Here is an 18,462-nt window from a genome sequence, read left to right as displayed (position 1 = left end):
TTGTGAAAAATATGGACTAAAAATTAATATAAAAATACTAAATATATCATAATAACAAAGAAAACAAATATACAACCTACATTTGGAAAATGTACCAAAAGAAAAAGTTGAAAAATACAAATAATGGAACCTGCATTTCAGAAAATTGTAATCAAACAAACGAAATAAGGACCAGAATAGAAATAGCAAGAAATGCGCTTGTAAAAATAAGAAACATTTTCTGCAATCAAGATCTTAGATTAGAACTGAGAGTAAGAGCTTTGAGATGTTACGTGTTTTCGATACTAAAATATGGACTTAAAAGGTGGACACTGAAGCTAGAACACATAAATAAGCTATAGTCATTTGAAATGTGGTGTTACAAAATGATGCTTAGAATAGAATGGGCACAGAAGAAAACAAACACGAAAGTATTGAGAGAAATGGGCAAAGAAAACGAAATAATAAACACAATTAAAATAATAAGATTATTACAATCTCGGACGCGTAATAATAGACCAAGAGGCAGCGCTGAAAAATCTCTTTGAATTTACTAAAGCTAGATTTTTCACAGTGAAGTAGAAGATCCAAATCAACCGAACCCGAGAGCAACCAACAATACACCATTAGAGTCTCCATCAATTCAAGAAGTACGAGATGTAATAAAACACCTAAGAAATAATAAATCTCCAGGAAGTGATGGTATATCCGCGGAACTTATTAAATATGGAGGTGCTACCCTGACTAATCAAATATATAAAATAATACTAAGAGCCTGGAATGAGGAACAAATTCCGGAAGAGTGGTGTCTTGGAATCGTTTGCCCGCTACACAAAAAGGGTGATCAATTGGAATGTAGAAACTATAGGGGAATAACCCTCCTTAATACAGCTTACAAAATATTTTCGAGCATCTTATATGGTCGCCTAAGTGCATATTCAGAGGAGCTTCATGGAGAATATCAAAGTGGTTTTAGGCCTGGTCGATCAACAACAGACCAGATCTTTGTGCTAAGACAAATACTGGAAAAAACCAATGAATTCAATATCGACACATACCATCTTTTCGTAGATTTTAAATCGGCCTATGATAGTGTCCTAAGAAATAAATTGTATGAAGCCATGGATGAATTCCACATCCCTGACAAATTGATAAGATTGGTTAAGGCTACAATGCGTAAAGTCATTTGCAAAGTCGAAATACAGGGCAAACAATCACAGGCGTTTGAAACGAATATTGGGCTGCGACAGGGAGATGCGCTGGCGTGTCTCCTCTTCAACATAGCTCTGGAAAAGGCGGTCAGAGGCACAACACGCAAACTAGAAGAAATGTATACCACCTTCTCAAATGCCTCAAAAATATGGGCCTGACAGTAAACGTGGAGAAAACTAAGATGGTGGCATCAACACCCAACAATAGAGCCAGAAACATCGGTCACCAATTCTCTGTTGATAACTCTACCTTTGAAGTGGTGGACAAATTCACATACTTAGACTCCCTGATCACCAAGGAAAACGTCATGACAGAAGAAATCAAGCGAAGGATAATCCTAGCGAACAAATGCTATTTTGGACTGAGTAGACATATGAGAAGCAGAAACTTAGTCAAAAAACAAAAATAACCATATACAAAACCCTTATACAACCAGTGTTGACATATGGATCGGAGACATGGACCATCTCCAAGGCAGATGAAAACCTTCTACTTATATTTTAACGAAGGATCCTGAGAGGCATATTCGGTGGCATCTGTGAAAATGGTATTTGGAGGAGGAGGCACAACTACGAGGTATACCACAGATATAAACATATATTTGGTGGAACAGACGTAGTATCTCTTATAAGAATAGGACGACTAAGATATGCAGGACATCTAGCAAGATCACAGCATAACAACCCTCCTAGAAGAATCCTTATGTCACAACCTGTGGGAAGTAGAAATAGGGGTAGGCCAAAACTTAGATGGAAAGATGGTGTAGATGAGGATGGGAGAAAAATAGGCGCAGCAAACTGGCAACGGTTGGCAATGGATAGGACTGACTGGCGTAATAGACTTGGGAAGGTCGAGGCTCTTTCATAGGGCTGTAGCACCATTGATGATGATGATGATGATTTTTCACAGTTGATTACTGTGAGCGTGTAGAGAAACATACTGCGGTCGGTCAAGCGAAATGTAGAACAGGGGTTACTGAGAGGGTATCAAAGGTGCTTTCCTACGAAGGTAATTAAATCCACTTACTAAGGCTGAAAATCAGTACACACATTCTAAATTAAATATAAATTAAAGTTATTATAGTCGGTCAGCTTTATGACGGAACAGAGCCGGTCGGTCGGCCCCAATAGTCGATTGAGGAAATGAAGCATTTTGGCTCGCAATTTTTTCGTCCAGCATGGATTTACTTGAAATTTTCACAGAAGGTAGGGAATAGTCCAAGGATCATTTTCTATATCATGCCGCTATCATACGCTAAAACCTTGGGGGTGGTTGCCACCCCATCTCGGGGGTGGGAATTTTTTATTACATTTTAACCATGTAATTCGATGGAAAAAGTGATTCTAAGAAAAAAATGTTTTTTACATTTTTTTCCTAAAACTAATATTTTTCTAGAGGGTTTTTTTGAGAATAATGCCTCGAAAAATATGTATTTAGTCAAAAAAACTGTAGATATCAAAATTGTATCTTTTAGTAACACAAACCAAATTCTTTTCCAATAATATCTTTAAGACCAATACAAACCGAGATACGGCTTGGTAAAGGTTAGGTTTTCAACGAAAAAATCGACTTTTTTAGAGGGTTTTTTGAGAATACCTCGAAAAATATTCTATATATTTTTGGCGTTAAAAAGTTTCTTCAAAAATGATTTTGTAGGATTTTTAAAGAGCTATAAGACTGTGTAAACTTAATTTCGTAAGATCCCTTAGTTTCTAATTGGGGTGGGTTTAAAGGGCTCGAATAAGGGGGTGTTTGCTGGTAAATAGAGGTTTTAAACAGCTATATCTGGCTAACTATTCACTGTAATGAAAATCTATGTACATGGTAATTTTAATCATTAAAAAAGCTACAATTTAGTAGTTTATAATTTTTTTCGTATCTTCAGTATTTTCGGAGGTATTTTGAAGTAAAAGGTGAAAAATAAAAAATTGCAAAAAATCAATTTTTCTTTAAACTCCAATTTTTCCAAAATTAGGCATTTTAAATAGGTCAAACTCCTTGATTGTACTGATAATATAAATATAAAAGGAACTACAGAAAGGTGAAAACCAATTTTGAATTAGGAAGGTAGTTAGGTGGTTGTTTTCACTGATTTTTTCGTAGAGAAAAGCAGGTACGGACATTTTTTTGATTCTAAGTCGCTTAATTTTCATGCTAGAAACTTTATTATTATTTTTTGAAAGGTCTAATTGTATACTTGAAAAAAGATTATTTAAGTTTTCCTCGAAAAATGCAAATTTTTCCCATTATTTGGCTTTGAATATTTCAAATTATACATTTGACAAAAAAACCTAACCTTTAACATGCCGTATCTCGGTTTGTATTGGTCTTAAAGATATTATTGGAAAAGAATTTGGTTTGTGTTACTAGATACTATTTCAATATCTACAGTTTTTTTTTGACTAATTGCATATTTTTCGAGGCATTATTCTCAAAAAACCCTCTAAAAAACTCTTTTTTCGTCGAAAAACTGTTATTTCAAACGCGAATAACTCGAAAAATATTAGTTTTACGAAGAAAATGTAAAAAACATTTTTTTCTTAGAATCACTTTTTCCATCGAATTACATGGTTAAAATGTAATAAAAAATTCCCATCCCCGAGATGGGGAGGCTACCACCCCCAAGGTTTTAGCGTATGATAGCGGCATGATATAGAAAATGATCCTTGGACTATTCCCTACCTTCTGTGAAAATTTCCATGAAAGTAAATCCATGCTGGACGAAAAAAAGAATGTGTGTGTGTACTTTTGTACGCACGTAAGAAGTTATACTTCTATTACATATTATGTGATTTTAACGAAATTGATATAATGTACTTTATACAGTTTATTTATATTTTATTTAAATATTAAACTAATTTTAATACTTACTACTTTCCAAAAATTGTTATTAAGACAATACCAAAAATTTAAAAAAATAAAAGAATAAAACGCACACAAACACATTGAAAAATGCCACAAAGAAAAAATGATTTCTGAACGATAATAATTGTTGGCAAAAATTTTAAATACGCATTTTCTGAAAAAAGAAAAATTATATAATAAATATACTTATAATAAAAATTATATATAATCATAAAATGCATAAAAGAATAAAAACTTGCATCGGGATTCGAACCCGCGAATTTGGGGACGTTTTGATTCGTAGTCGAAGCCTAGACTCACTCATCCAATTACTCATTATTTGTCATGCGGAAAAATAGGTCAACTGAACGTTTTAATGTTTGACAGTTATTCTGAATTTAAATCAAATTATGTAGTTTGATTTTTGTGGAAGAAAATATTAAAATATAACAAGACAGTAAGAAAACAATATATTAGATGAAGATTGGTAGAACTTTTGTTGCTAATCAAATTAAGCATGTAAATCAAAGCATTACATACCTACTAGATAAATAAATCTACGCCAAAAAATCATAATTTAAAAATAAAAATCGGACCTAATTTCGGATTTCTCTCTAAAATCCCCATTCTTGAGAAAATAAATTTATTCCAACCTAATCCAAATGTATAATTACAATATGATTTTACCAAATTAGAATGAGTCCTTGTCCAAAATAGTCCAAAAGTCCAAAAATATATATGAAAACTATTTAAAAAGGCAGTGTAACTATTAACTAACTTTTGTTTGTTGTTTCTTTTCACACAAATTTCAAAACGCAACAACCATAAATAATCAAACCACAGCTTTGCCATAGCCGACGTATTGAATAATTTTTGACATGTCATTTGAACATCCAATCAGAACAAAGTTATAATGCGCATGCGCCGGAATCGTAGGTTTTAAAATATAAAAATTCACCCTCATATCGAGCGTAAAGAAGTATAACTTCAAAAATTGCGAGCCAAAATGCTTCATTTCCTCAATCGACTATTGGGGCCGACCGACCGGCTCTGTCCCGTCATACAGCTGACCGACTATAATAACTTTTATTTATATTTAATTTAGAATGTGTGTACTGATTTTCAGACTTAGTAAATGGATTTAATTACCTTCGTAGGAAAGCAACTTTGATATCCTCTCAGTAACCCCTGTTCTACGTGTCGCCTGACCGACCGCAGTATGTTTCTCTACACACTCACAGGAATCAACTGTGAAAATCTAGCTTTAGTCTAGCTTTTATATCGCATATAGCGATATAAAATGCTAAGATTATACAGGAAAAGATAAGAGGAGGAGGGAGTATAGTAAGGAGAGTGTCATGTTTGAAATCTTTAAGGTACTGGTTTAAATGCAGTTGAATATAACTCTTCAAAACAGCCGTAGACGTTGATGATGTCCAACCTGCGATTGGGAGACTGCACTTAAAGCAGAACACTCTGGGAAATATTTGTCAAGTGAATCGAATACACTTACCTGTATACTTTCCAACATTTTATCAGATCTGGAAAACTCATTCACCCACAGCGGTTTTCCCTCACGATTCTTTGTTAAATCAGCAAACGTCTCGACACTATCGGTAGGTAAACAATGGAAGACTTTTTCGTAGAATTCGGTGTTCAACTCTGCGGTTTTGTACCAAACGTCTTTATAAAAGGAATCGATGACTGGATCGGTCACATCTATATTTAAAAACTGGCTAGTTTGTTTCTCAAGTATACCAAGGTGTTCCTTAAAAAGGTATTTCCTGAGACTACCTGCGAATTTTCCGCTAGGGAAAGTTTTTCCGTTCATGACACCGTCTTCGAAGATTTCATCCTACAAAATGTACAAGATCGTGTAATTTGTAACTTGAAATTGAAATAGACAACAGCATCAAAATTATTATTGATTCAAGTCATATATAAAACAACAACAAAGTTATAACAGCGTATTCGCGGTATGCAAGTACTTGGAGGGGATACGAGAAACGATCGTGTGCGAATAGCGGAGAAATACTTTCTTAAATAAATTCATTGTCAATTGAAATTGTCAAATTGACGTATATTTCATATCTACTGTCAATGAAGGAGACAAATTATATGTTGCTCAAAATATTGATATGATATGCAATTATTATATAAAAGTAAAGGGCCTAGCCGGGTAAGATGGTGAAAAGTGCCCCCAAGCCGATTCGAATTCCATATAGGCCACTTTTTAGCACATATAGAGGATATCACTTTCTGAAATTTTTAACCCCCTAGGTGGTCACGTGACCCCCCTAGAGCCTAATTAAGCTTTTTATGTTTTTATTTTTTATCTCAGCCGCATCGAGAGCTAGCCAAAAACTTTATTTAAAAAATTTGTAAGTTTAAAAAAGATCTATATGAAAAAATTTTTTTTTTAATTTTTGGCGGGAAATTCGAATTTTTAGAACAATTTTAAACTTTTAAATAAGTCTGAAAAAAAAAACTAAGACACTCGTTTTTACGAAAATCAATTATAATGTGTATTTTTGCACAATCTTTCACCCTGAAATTTTTCAGATTTTTAAAATTGGTGAAACGTACCTTTAGAAATGAAAAACCGCATTTTTTCGCTTTTTTCGGGTATTTTTTGAAGAAAATCCAGTATTAAAAATCAGAAAAAAAATTTTGCGCATTTAGCATAATTTTTAGATTGTTCAATACCTTCTATGTAAATAATATATTCTTCATTCTTAACGATAAAATCATTAGTTTAAGAGATTTTTGAAGTTAAAACCGAAGGGATATAATGCATTACTCAAAAAAACTCTGCGTTTCATTTTAACTTCAGATATCTCGAAAACTAACGATTTTATCGTTACGAATTAAGAATATATTATTTTCATACAAAGTATTGGAGAATCGAAAAATTGCACTAAAATAGCAATTCCGCCAGTGACGTAGAATTTAGGAAGGGTCAACCAATCATTCTCCCCTGTCGTACGCCTCTGGTAGTAGCCTGAAACATTTGTTTAACATAATTTAGTAGGGTGTATAGTACCTACACTTGCTGCCAAATATGACAAGGATATGTCAAACAATCTTAAAGTACTGGGTACAAATATAATTTTTTAATTGATTAATAAAACACCTTGTAACTAGCCACATTTTATTTAAGTGATTTGGGTATTTGGTTATTGGATCTTAATCTTTTGAGCCCAAGAATCTACTATTAAAATATTTCTAATTATTAATGAAACACCCTGTATATTTATAAACGATATACATAATGAATACATTCTATAATAATATTATAGAACCCACTTAATAGTACGTATTAGTTATAACAGTATTTTAAAAAAGATATTTATTGAAGATATTTACATAAGTGCAACAATATACATAATATTATAATACATAAATTGAATATACAGTCGACGCCGATGCTAGAAACTGTTACAAATCCTAGCCGGGACCAAGCCACTTGGACATTGTTCTATGTTATACTAGATGATGACGGAACACTATTTGGACACTATTGATTGAGCATTGGAGAGTTACGTCGAAATAATTGTTTGACCTCGTAATCTAAAATTTTTAACTTAATTTAATAACCTATGTTGAAAAAAGTTTTCCATTGCTAACATTAAAAAAAGTACTTACTTATATTTTTTGTAGGGAGCGAAATGGCCCTGTTGCAATAGTTTAATATCGTTTTTGCATTCAATCTTCATCACTGTCTTCATTTATAACAGGTATAACATTGGAATCAAATATGTTTGTTAGTATTTTTGCTGGATTTACAATTTTAGCTAGATATCTTGCATTTGATAAGTAGTAGATGATAGCGGCTACATGTGAGCAACATCCTATTGTTCTGGCACCATTTGCGCAATCGCAATAATGGCGTTTGATTCCACTGGTACCAATTGAATGAGGCTGATAGTGAATGTAACAGTTGTATGTTTTAGCCTTTATATGTCTCGAACGAACTTGAATTTTAATTATGTCTGCAGTTTCTTTCAAGAACTGTAGATCCACTTTATTATCTTCAGTAATTAACTCGGCCAAATATGAAATTGATTGTTTCAGTTGATATGTACCTGTGAAGAAAGTTATTAAATCTTGTTTTGTCATTTCGGGGAAATCTAAAACATCATTGGACTGGAGTGGTTGAAATAAAGTTTTCCGCCTACCCCATCTATTTTCTTCACATTCTTGAAGCAACGTATTCTCTAAACTTTTTATTTTGTTGATTTGTGCAATTATTTCGTTTTTACTTGAAACTTCGGAAACGTATCTCTTTCCAAATGTGTTTATCAAAAAACCCGCTATCTTACAATATAGAGCTGCGTTGGGAATCATCTTGTTATCGAACTGATTATGCAGAAGTTTATACTTTTGGCTTATTACACCATGTACAGCTTCGACAACCCAACGAACCATTGTAACCATACGTGACTCATTGGCTTCTATACTTGTGAGTTGCTTCCTTTTTCCCTTTAATGCAGGCATCAGTGCTTGAAATTGAAGGTTTGACAGTTTTTGTATAACGTCGCGGAACCCTCTATCCAAAAAAAATTTATCTCCTTCCTGCAAAAGCGTTATCAATCCATTTGGGTCATTGAGAATACTCTCAAGAATTTTAGCATCGTTGTCAGTTGCATAGTACGGGCCGAGTATGTCTATGATGTAGCCATTGGTAGTGCAAATTGTAAAAGGTTTACACAGAGGAGCTTTTTTTTGTCCAGAGTATGATTTTCTTTGATATTCATTATTACTGCTTTTCTCGTGACGGAGATATGTGCCATCACATACGAGACCTAGCTGATCGCCCCGAATATCATACAATATTTTGGCAACCGGCGCGGTTTGGTCGATTAAATGTTGTCGATTAGCAGCTTGAATTCCAAAACGAGATGGCAAAACATCTTTCTCAAAAGAACTTAAAATCGATGCAGAAAAATCCGATACTTGTTGAGGGCGCTCAAGTCCAAGTACAGCTGCAATTGTGTTGTTTGAGTTTCCTGATCGTAATTTAAAAAGAAATACGACCAATGCTTGAATTATATTTCTCGATTCCGTATTTCTCAGTGACGTCATCATATCACGTAGCATAATAATATTTTCCCAAGTTAAGCCAGTAAAAATAAGTAAACGCTCTTCGGATAGAGAGCACTCGCCAATTTTGTCTGTTAGTTCTTTGTCTATATCAACTCTCAAGTTTTCAAGAAGCTTTATGACGTCTGATTTTTTAATTGAACTATAATGTGTATATACTTGAATATTATTTATTTCATCTTCAAAAAAGCGTTTTTTTATTAAATGGGTAGAACAACACCGGTTGCCATCAGGAATAAATATTTTCTTGGATGTAAAGACTTGTTTGCGAGCATTAAAGGGTACATTGACAATAATAGTTGATTTTCCACATAAGAAGCAATATTTATGTGTCGAAATAGGACGAGGAAATGGCAATTCTATACACTCTTCTTCTTCTTTAGGATACTCTTCAAGTACGAACTCTGAGACATTGCTAGAAGATTGTGACAAAGTAATCGGTCCTGAACCTTGACTATCAGTTTGTGTACTTTGTGAACATTGTTCTTGTTGCGATGAATCCTGTTGTTCCTTTGGTTTTGGGTTTAAAAATTGAAACGTTGTATAACAAGATTTGCAGATGTAATCACCGAGTGCACTATTTAGATTCAAAACTTGGTTTATTTGATTGGCTAAAGAATCAGACACAATGAATTTTTTATACGACGTAGCTTTTCTTTCATCGGCACCGCATTTGATGCACTTTTTGTATGATTTGCCTTTACTAGTGCTATCAGACATTACTAACCTGAAATAAATAGATTAAAGTTAGTATTAGACTAAAAAATTAGCGCAAATTGAGATTCAATGAAAAATATTATATGAGACCATAAATTATATGCCACCTTATAAACTAATCAACATTTTTTTTCACTTACAATGTAAACAAACACACATTTTCATACAGGACTGCAATAAAGACAAGTCATTCTTTCGTAAAATTATTATAAAGAAAAATTATTTTACCAGTATTTTTTGTGAATGGATAAAACACGTAAACGACTGCTAAACGGCTTGGCTCCACAGACTCCAATTTGCTTTTTAACCACTTTTTGTTTTCAATATTTCAAGTGTCCAGATCTATTACTGAAATTAATTTAAATAAAAACACGAATTGAACTTATTTCAGTAAATGTTGCACAGTAAAAATGTTGAGAATTATTTTTATATAATCTGACTAAATGTCATTTTGGTGTCAATTTTATTCCACTGCTACCTAGATACATACGCGCATCATAGCCTACTGACTTGAGCGGTTGTCGATCCACAACCGGAATCAAGCAGTGTCGAGTGCAGTTATGTTTTGGATGGGTGACCACTTTTAATCTTTGGTATTACATATTTTAAAAATTTTTTTTTGAAAGTAGTAAGTATTAAAATTGGTCTAATGTTTAAACAAAATACAAATAAACTGTTTAGAATATATATATATATATATATATATATATATATATATATATATATATATATATATATATATATATACCCATTAACCGATAATACGAAGCCAAAAGTTCCATATTGCCCTATTAATATGAAGCCCGCATCGACAATACGAGGCCCGACTCCGGGCTTCCTAAAGATTAACGTGTATATGTTTGAGCCTAAACTGTACGCTGCACAACGCTATCAATAACACATTTTTTTTTTGGGCTTCGAATTGCCAGGGAGTATCTCCAAACATACGCCATTTAGTTCATCGATTTGATGGGTAGGGGGCGTCTCGAACATTAGGTGTATATTTATATACACATTTAATATATTTACAGCGTATTCGAAGCCCGAGTTGATTCACATACAGTACGAGTCCCGTTGAATTGGCAACATTGCTTCAAAGTATTGGCGATTGTTTTTAATACTCGAGACACCTTGTGCGGATTTAATGAGCCAGCGTTCTAAATTGTAATGGTGTGTTTTATAGAAGTATATCAAAAATATATACCGGGTGCTGCATCTCATTACGCACCATAGGAATTACAATGCAAAAATAAAGAAATACATATTCCTGCTTCCCTAATTGTTTTAGCTAAAAGTCCATAAGACTTTTTTTGTAGCAAATTACTTTTTATATCAGATGGCATTCTCAAAAAACGAATTATTTTCGTCGTGGAGTGAAAATTGTCGAAAATATCTTCCCCTTTCCATCACCTATTTGAGTTATTAAGGAACAATCAACACCTTTTTTTTTTAAATTTCAAAGATCTGTCATATTTGTTGGCACAAGATTATCGTCAATTTATCACACTAAAATAACTGCAAAATGATTTATTTATTTTAAATGATTTAATACTATAATAATACTAATACTTAATACACTAATCATAAAATTTAACATACAACACAGTTTTAATATTTAATTAAAGCAAGTGCTCGAATATTCCACCATTTTGAACTAAACAATACCCTAATCTATTGTAAAATTCTCTACGAACGTTAGCCAATATTCGAGGAGAAGTTTTTCTACATTCTTCGCATATACTATTTTTAAATTCTTCTAGTGAATTTAACTTTTTTTCGGAATAAATCCTGGTTTTCAAATGCCCCAAAAAAAAATCGTTTGGGGCAAGATCTCCAGACCTAGGGGGCCTCTTAATTTGGCAATTTGGTCCAATAATACAATCATTAAAACAATTGTTGAGAAATTCTTTTACAGTCTGGCTATTATGGGCAGGACATCCGTCCATTTGGAACCACACCTCGTGGTCTTCTCGGACAACCTCTGCCAAAGCAGGCAAAATGTCTTTATCTAATAACATTATAAAACGTTCTGCAGTTAGATTTTCCTCGTAGAAAAAGGGCCCAATTAAGTGATGACCTATTATTCCCAACCAGACTTTGTCTTCTTCGGGTACTGGGTGCGTGTTTCTAGAAAAAGCTGCGGTTTTTCAGTAGCCCATATCCTACAATTTTGTATATTGGGTTCATTGTTCAGAGTGAAAGTACATTCGTCCGTAAAACAGATATTTTTTAACTACGAAAGAAAACCTTCAGCAAGAGAGCGGCCAACAATATGTGCCATTTGCTTCAAAGACGTTATTACTCATTTTACCAGACACCTTTTCAGGCACCATCCAGATAATAAGGAAGTTCAGTTAATCAAATCTCTAAAGCCCAAAAGTAAGGAACGTATGGAACTTGTAGCTGCTTTAAGAAAACAAGGATATTTTATTCTACAAACAGAAAAAAATATTACACGCCCTGTTAAATCTTCAAAAAAACTAGATCCAAAATACTTTGTTTGTAGTTATTGTCTGGGACATTACACTAAAGAGTTTTTAAGCAAACACGTTAAAAGCTGTAAAAATAGGTCATCGTCAAACCCAAAGAATTGTTTATCTGCTTCACAAACTTTTATGGCGATGGTTAATGTGAAAAACTCAACTTTTTTACAAAATGCTCGAATTAAAGACGAAGTATTCAGTATCATGCGTCCTGATGACAAAAGTGAAGCAGTAAAGAATGATACCCTAATCTGTATGTACGGCGAAACTCTTCTCTCAAAACATAAAAGAAAACAAATAATTAATGTTATTTCGAATAAAATGAGAGAGTTGGGCCGTTTACTTATTACATTAAAAAAATTATATGATATTAAAAATTTATTTGATGCCTTGAAACCAGAACTATTTAATTACCTAATACTTGCTACCAAAGAAATAAGTGGTTATAGTGTAGAGAGTAAAAGCTTCAAATCACCATCACTAGCGTTGCATACGGGATCCAACTTAAAAACGGTTTGTGATGTAGCATACAAACTAGTTCTAGAAAAAAAAACGTCTTCCTGGTATAGAATGGATCGATCAGAAAATTAAAAAAATCGAAATTAAAGATCTAAGAAAGTTAATATTGGGTCACTGGTGTAACGAACTGTCTAGTTTAGCTTTGAAAACCCTTAAAAAGAAACACTGGGAAAAGCCTTTGCAATTGCCACTAGCAAGTGATACAGGGTGTTTCATTGGGAAACGGAAATACTTTAATTGTAAATAGAGGTCACCGAGGCGGTTCTAGGTATACTACATTTTTTGCCCTACCGGCTTTTATAACCGAGTTACAGGGTGTTTTATCGATTTTGCCAATTTCTTTCCTAAGTAATAACTTTGGAACCACCCTGTATATTTTTTTGATATTTGGTACACATGTGTATCATCCAAAACCCAAACGACCGACAAACTAATCACAAGAAAAATCCAGGTCCGGATTAACAAAAAATTATAAAGTAATTGTGACCTTAAAACAACACCCTGTATATTGAAATTCTGAAAATCTGTTTGCATATTTGAAAAGAGCACAAAAAACTAAGTCTAATTGTTCGCTTCCATTTTTCGGCCAGACAATTTTATGACTTTAATTTTAAAATTATATTGAATTTTTTAAGAACTCTGACATTAAAAAGAAGCTATTGTTAACTTTTAATTATGAATTATTAAAGCTATTGAATAAATACTCATTTTAAAATTAATCAATACTTATTTACCACATTGGAACGACCCTATTAATCACAAGAAAATCCAGGTCCGGATTAACAAAAAAAAAAAGTAAAGTAATTGTGATCTTGAAACAACACCCTGTATATTGAAATTTTCAAAATTTGTTTGCACATTTGAAAAGACCACAAAAATCTGAGTTTATCGGTTTGCTTTAATTTTTCGTGAAGGAAATTTAATGACTTTAATTTTGAAATTAAATATATTGATAATTTTAAGAACACTGAAATTAAAAAGCAGATTTTTAAAGCACTTTTAACAATAAATTATTAAAGTTATTAAATAAATACCCATTTTAAAAATATTCAATAAGTATTTACGACATTCGAATGACCCACTTACAAATCACAACAAAAATCCAGGTCCGGATTAACAAAACAATATAAAGTAATTGTAACCTTGAAACAACACCCTGTATATTGAAATTTTCAAAATCCGTTTGCACATAGGTATGAAAAGAGCACAAAAAACTACGTTTAATCGTTAGCTTCAATTTTTTGGCCAGACAATTTAATGAATTTAATTTTGAAATTATGTCGAAATTTTTAAGAACTCTGGGAACTCATAATAAAAATTTCGATATAATTTCAAAAGTAATGTCATTAAATTGTCTGCACAAAAAATTAAAGCGGGACATTAAACTTAGTTTTTCGTGCTCTCTTCAGGTGTGCAAACGTATTTTAAAAATTTCAATATACAGGGTGTTTTTTCAAGGTCAGATTTACTTTGTATTTTGTTGTTAATACGGACCTGGATTTTTCTGTGATTAGTAAGTAAGTCCTTCTAATGCTGTAAATAATAACTGATTATTTTTAAAATTAGTATTTATTCATTAACTTGAATGATTTATTAATAAAAGTGCTTTAAAAACCTGCTTATTAATTTCAGGGTTCTTGAAAATTTTAATATTTTTAATTTCAAAATTAAAGTTAATAAATATTTGCACAAAAAATCAAAGTGAATCTATAAACTCGGATTTTTGTGGTCCTTTCAAATGTGCAAACAATTTTTGAAAATGTCAATATACAGGGTGTTGTTTCAAGGTCAAAATTACTTTATGTTTTTTTGTTAATCCGGACCTGGATTTTTCTTGTGATTAATAATTGGGTCTTTCCAATGTGGTAAATAAATATTGATTCATTTTAAAATGAGTATTTATTCAATGAATTTAATAATTTATAATTAAAAGTTAATAATACCTGCTTCTTAATGTGGAGTTCTTAAAAAAATTCAATATAATTTCAAAATTAAAACCAAAAAATTGTCTGGCCGAAACATCGAAGCGAACTATTAGACTTAGTTTTTTGTGCTCTTTTCAAATATTCAAACAGATTTTTAAAATTTCAATATACAGGGTGTTGTTTTAAGGTCACAATAATTTTATAATTTTTTGTTAATACGGACCTGGATTTTTCTTGTGGTTAGTATGTCGGTCGTTTGGGTTTTATATTAGAGATATGTGTACCAAATATTAAAAAATATACAGGGTGGTTCTAAAATTATGGCTTAGGAAAGAAATGAGCAAAATCGATAAAACACCCTGTAACTCGGATATAAAAGTCGGTAGGGTAAAAAATTTAGTATACCTAGAACCGCCTTGGTGACCTCTATTCATCATTAAAGTATTTCCGTTTCCCAATGAAACACCCTGTATAAAGCTTTTTAATGACTACTTAAATGCGCTATCAGCTGAATCGTTTAAACTACTTCAGGAAAATACCAATATTAGAAGTAATTATAAAAAATTGACAGAATGTATTTTGGCTAAGACGGTGATTTTTAACCGTAAAAGAGTAGGGGACGTGCAGTATTTAACAGTAGAAACCTACGGGAGGAACTACGATACACTTAATCAAGAAAGTTTTACAGAGGCACTCACTGAAGTTGAAAAGATTATATATAAAAATCATAGGCGTTTTGTAACTGGAGGTAAAGGCTCAAAACCTGTTCCAATTTTATTTTCATTCCAGACGCAAAAATACATTAGCCTTTTACTAAAAGTCAGACAAGAAACCAATGTTGTACCAGAAACCAATCCATATCTTTTTGCAAATCCTGATTCCGAAGATCGCTGGATGTCTGGCGCAAACACAATTAGAAAGATAGCTATTAATTGTGGAGCCAAACATCCAGAACTATTGACATCAACTAGATTTAGGAAACAAATTGCCACGACTCTGCAATTATTAGCCCTCGATGATGACGAAATGGAACAAATCGCCACTTTTATGGGACATACAAAGAAGACACATACCGAGTTTAACAGGTAATGTCAACTTTAAGAGTATGCATGCACTGTTAATTTTGGTTAGGATTTTTTCAAACTTTTTATGCTTGATATGATATATCATACATAATGTAATAGAACTAGCAACAATGGTTAAGTTTCGAAAAGTTTACTTTAAAGGTATCTCGTACACAAAATATTTCAAAAAGCTTTCTTTGAAAAATAGTTAAAACCGGGTTTTAATTGTTCCTTGTCCGAACTTAGCAAAACGCGTGTTGAGTCTAAATTTGTTTAATGAATAAACATTTCTTTTTAAAATTTACCAGCATATTTTCTTTCAGCCTTTCCGATATATTTGAATGCGATATATGAAAAATCGTTATTTCCCCTTTAATATTCGAAAATCGTTGTTAGAATGTATGCTTCATAAATCCGTATTTAAAATAAATTATTGTTCTATTAGACTCTCACTGTTTCCGATAAGGTAAATTCGATGGATACCTAAACCATGTATCTACATAGACATTTAAATCGTTTTAAAATTAATAAAATACTTTTAGACTACCGCAAGATATCTACCAGACTGCTAAAGTAGCCAAGATTCTTTTACTTATGGAAAAAGGCAAGGGAAATCGGTACCGAGGAAAAAAATGAAGTGAAATCAATATAGATGATAACGAATACTATAGCTCTGAATACGAAGGCGATGAAGAACCGATTATGCAGAAGGTGCTAAAGCGGGTTACAAGGGGAAAAAACCTGAAGACGAATTAGGTACTGGAGATTCTGACAGATATGTGCATCAGTCAACGGAACGTGATCAACATAATGAAAACACATTATCAAGAAATTATTTTAAAAAGGCGACTAGGCCGTTTCACGAATCTAACGAAGAAAATAGTGAAGAACCACCAACAAAAAAAACTAAAGGTATGAATAAGTAAAAGTGTCTAGGATCATCACAAAACAAAATTTTTTGATATTCCGCCATATTTTGTTTAAAGTTGCGTTATCAATGAATAAATATAAAAGTAAAAAGATAAAAGAAAGAAAAAACGGGAATACCTAAGATTTTTCCCTACTTTTGTTTTTTCAAAATTAGCACCGTTATTACCAGGTTAACATAGAAAATATTTTTGGCGGTTAGAAATTTTAATATTAAAATAAAACTTTAAATGAATATAGGTCATAACTTTTTAAACGACCACTTTACTTTTCTGCGCTTAAAATTTGGATTATTCCTGTGGATCCGTCCCTGGAAAAAATATGAAATAATAATATTAGATATTAAAATATTTAGTTAAAATATATTCATACGTGATTTTTTTTTGTATTTTTTTAACGTTTTGACGTTTTTAGAATCAACCACGAACTCCATCCAGAGATTCAGAGCCAAATGGTCAGATAATGAAAAACAAGTTTTACTTCAGTACTTTGAAAAACATATTGAAAAAAAATTACCCCTCGGAAACATGAATGTGACGAACTACTGAAACTACATCCACACGTGTTCGAAAATAAGGACTGGGTCCGAATAAAAACATATGTGTATAATACATTCCGTGAAAGGAAGTGATTGCTTATTTTTATTTTTACTGAACCACATACTCGTAATAGATTATTTTTAGTTCCAATAAATTACTTTTAAATAATATATATTTTATTTTCAAAAATGTTTAAACCTAAACAAATCCGATTTTTGTACGAAAAGATCATTTTTAATTATGATGAAGTACGCAATATAAAATAGTGAAAGTTGAGAAATCTGACAACCCTGTCGGGCTTCATATAGTCTGGTACATATAAACATTTTATACAATTGGCTTCGTATTGCCTTCAAATGTTTGGGCTTCGAAAGACCTAAACCATATATCTACTATTTGTGTATTAAAATAACTTACCCCTCAAAGGTTGCCTTTACTAACTTTGGAATTTCCTATATAACTACATAAAATACACTCCTCTATCGGGCGTATTAAGGGTGGGCTTCCGGTTGTCTGACTAATATAGTGGGCTTGGTATTAATAGAGTAATGTGTATATATATATATATATATATATATATTTCGTTGAAATCATATAATAGAAATATAACTTCTTCAGAAAACTTCGCTCTCCTGAGATGTTGCTATATATTTTGTTTTGATGGATTATATCACGCTGTGAAACTAAGCTGAATACGCCGAAATAATGTAAAGGCTGAACTCTAGAGTTTCATGGGGGCTTTTTTGTAAACATAGCATTATAAGAAATATTTGAAAAATCGATTTTTGATATTTTATGGTATCTATTTGACTATTTGATTGACTCTTAAAATATTATGGTCAAGAGTCCTTTATGTTAAACACGTGAGAAAGTGTTTTCAGAATTTTCAGTGCATTTTATACGAAAAAAAAAAATTGAAAAAATTAGTATTTGATTTTTTACAGCATCTACAAACAACCATCTAGTATCTTTACCTAATTCAGAGCAGCAGCACTTCGTGTTAAATTCGCAAAACATTTTTTTTCTGATTTTGTTAGGTTTTCTGAAAAAAAAAACGCGAAAAAATGAGTTTTTTTATTTTTAAAGCTACTTTTCACCAATTTTAAAAACCTGAAAAAATTCAAGGTAAAATATTGTGCAAAAATACACA

General features: G+C 32.1%; 1 protein-coding gene across 6 annotated transcripts in view; it reads right to left on the bottom strand.

The window, feature by feature from the left end:
• The window catches only part of LOC114328626 (phospholipase D2), a 96,494-nt gene that overhangs the window by 10,912 nt on the left and 67,120 nt on the right, over nt 1-18,462 (bottom strand). For all 6 annotated transcript variants that reach the window (XR_007701085.1, XR_007695768.1, XR_007695774.1 and 3 more), the window contains one exon: nt 5,549-5,890. Coding sequence is in view for 1 of the 6 variants with exons in the window: in XM_028277571.2 (XP_028133372.1) it covers nt 5,549-5,890 (342 nt within the window). In the remaining 5 variants the exon portion in view is untranslated. The remainder of the gene's footprint in view (nt 1-5,548; nt 5,891-18,462) is intronic.

The sequence above is a fragment of the Diabrotica virgifera genome, chromosome 1 (assembly GCF_917563875.1).
Source record: "Diabrotica virgifera virgifera chromosome 1, PGI_DIABVI_V3a".
Taxonomy (NCBI): Eukaryota; Metazoa; Arthropoda; class Insecta; order Coleoptera; family Chrysomelidae; genus Diabrotica; species Diabrotica virgifera.
Note: the sequence above shows the minus strand (reverse complement) of the source record. Positions and strands in the feature narration are given on the sequence as shown.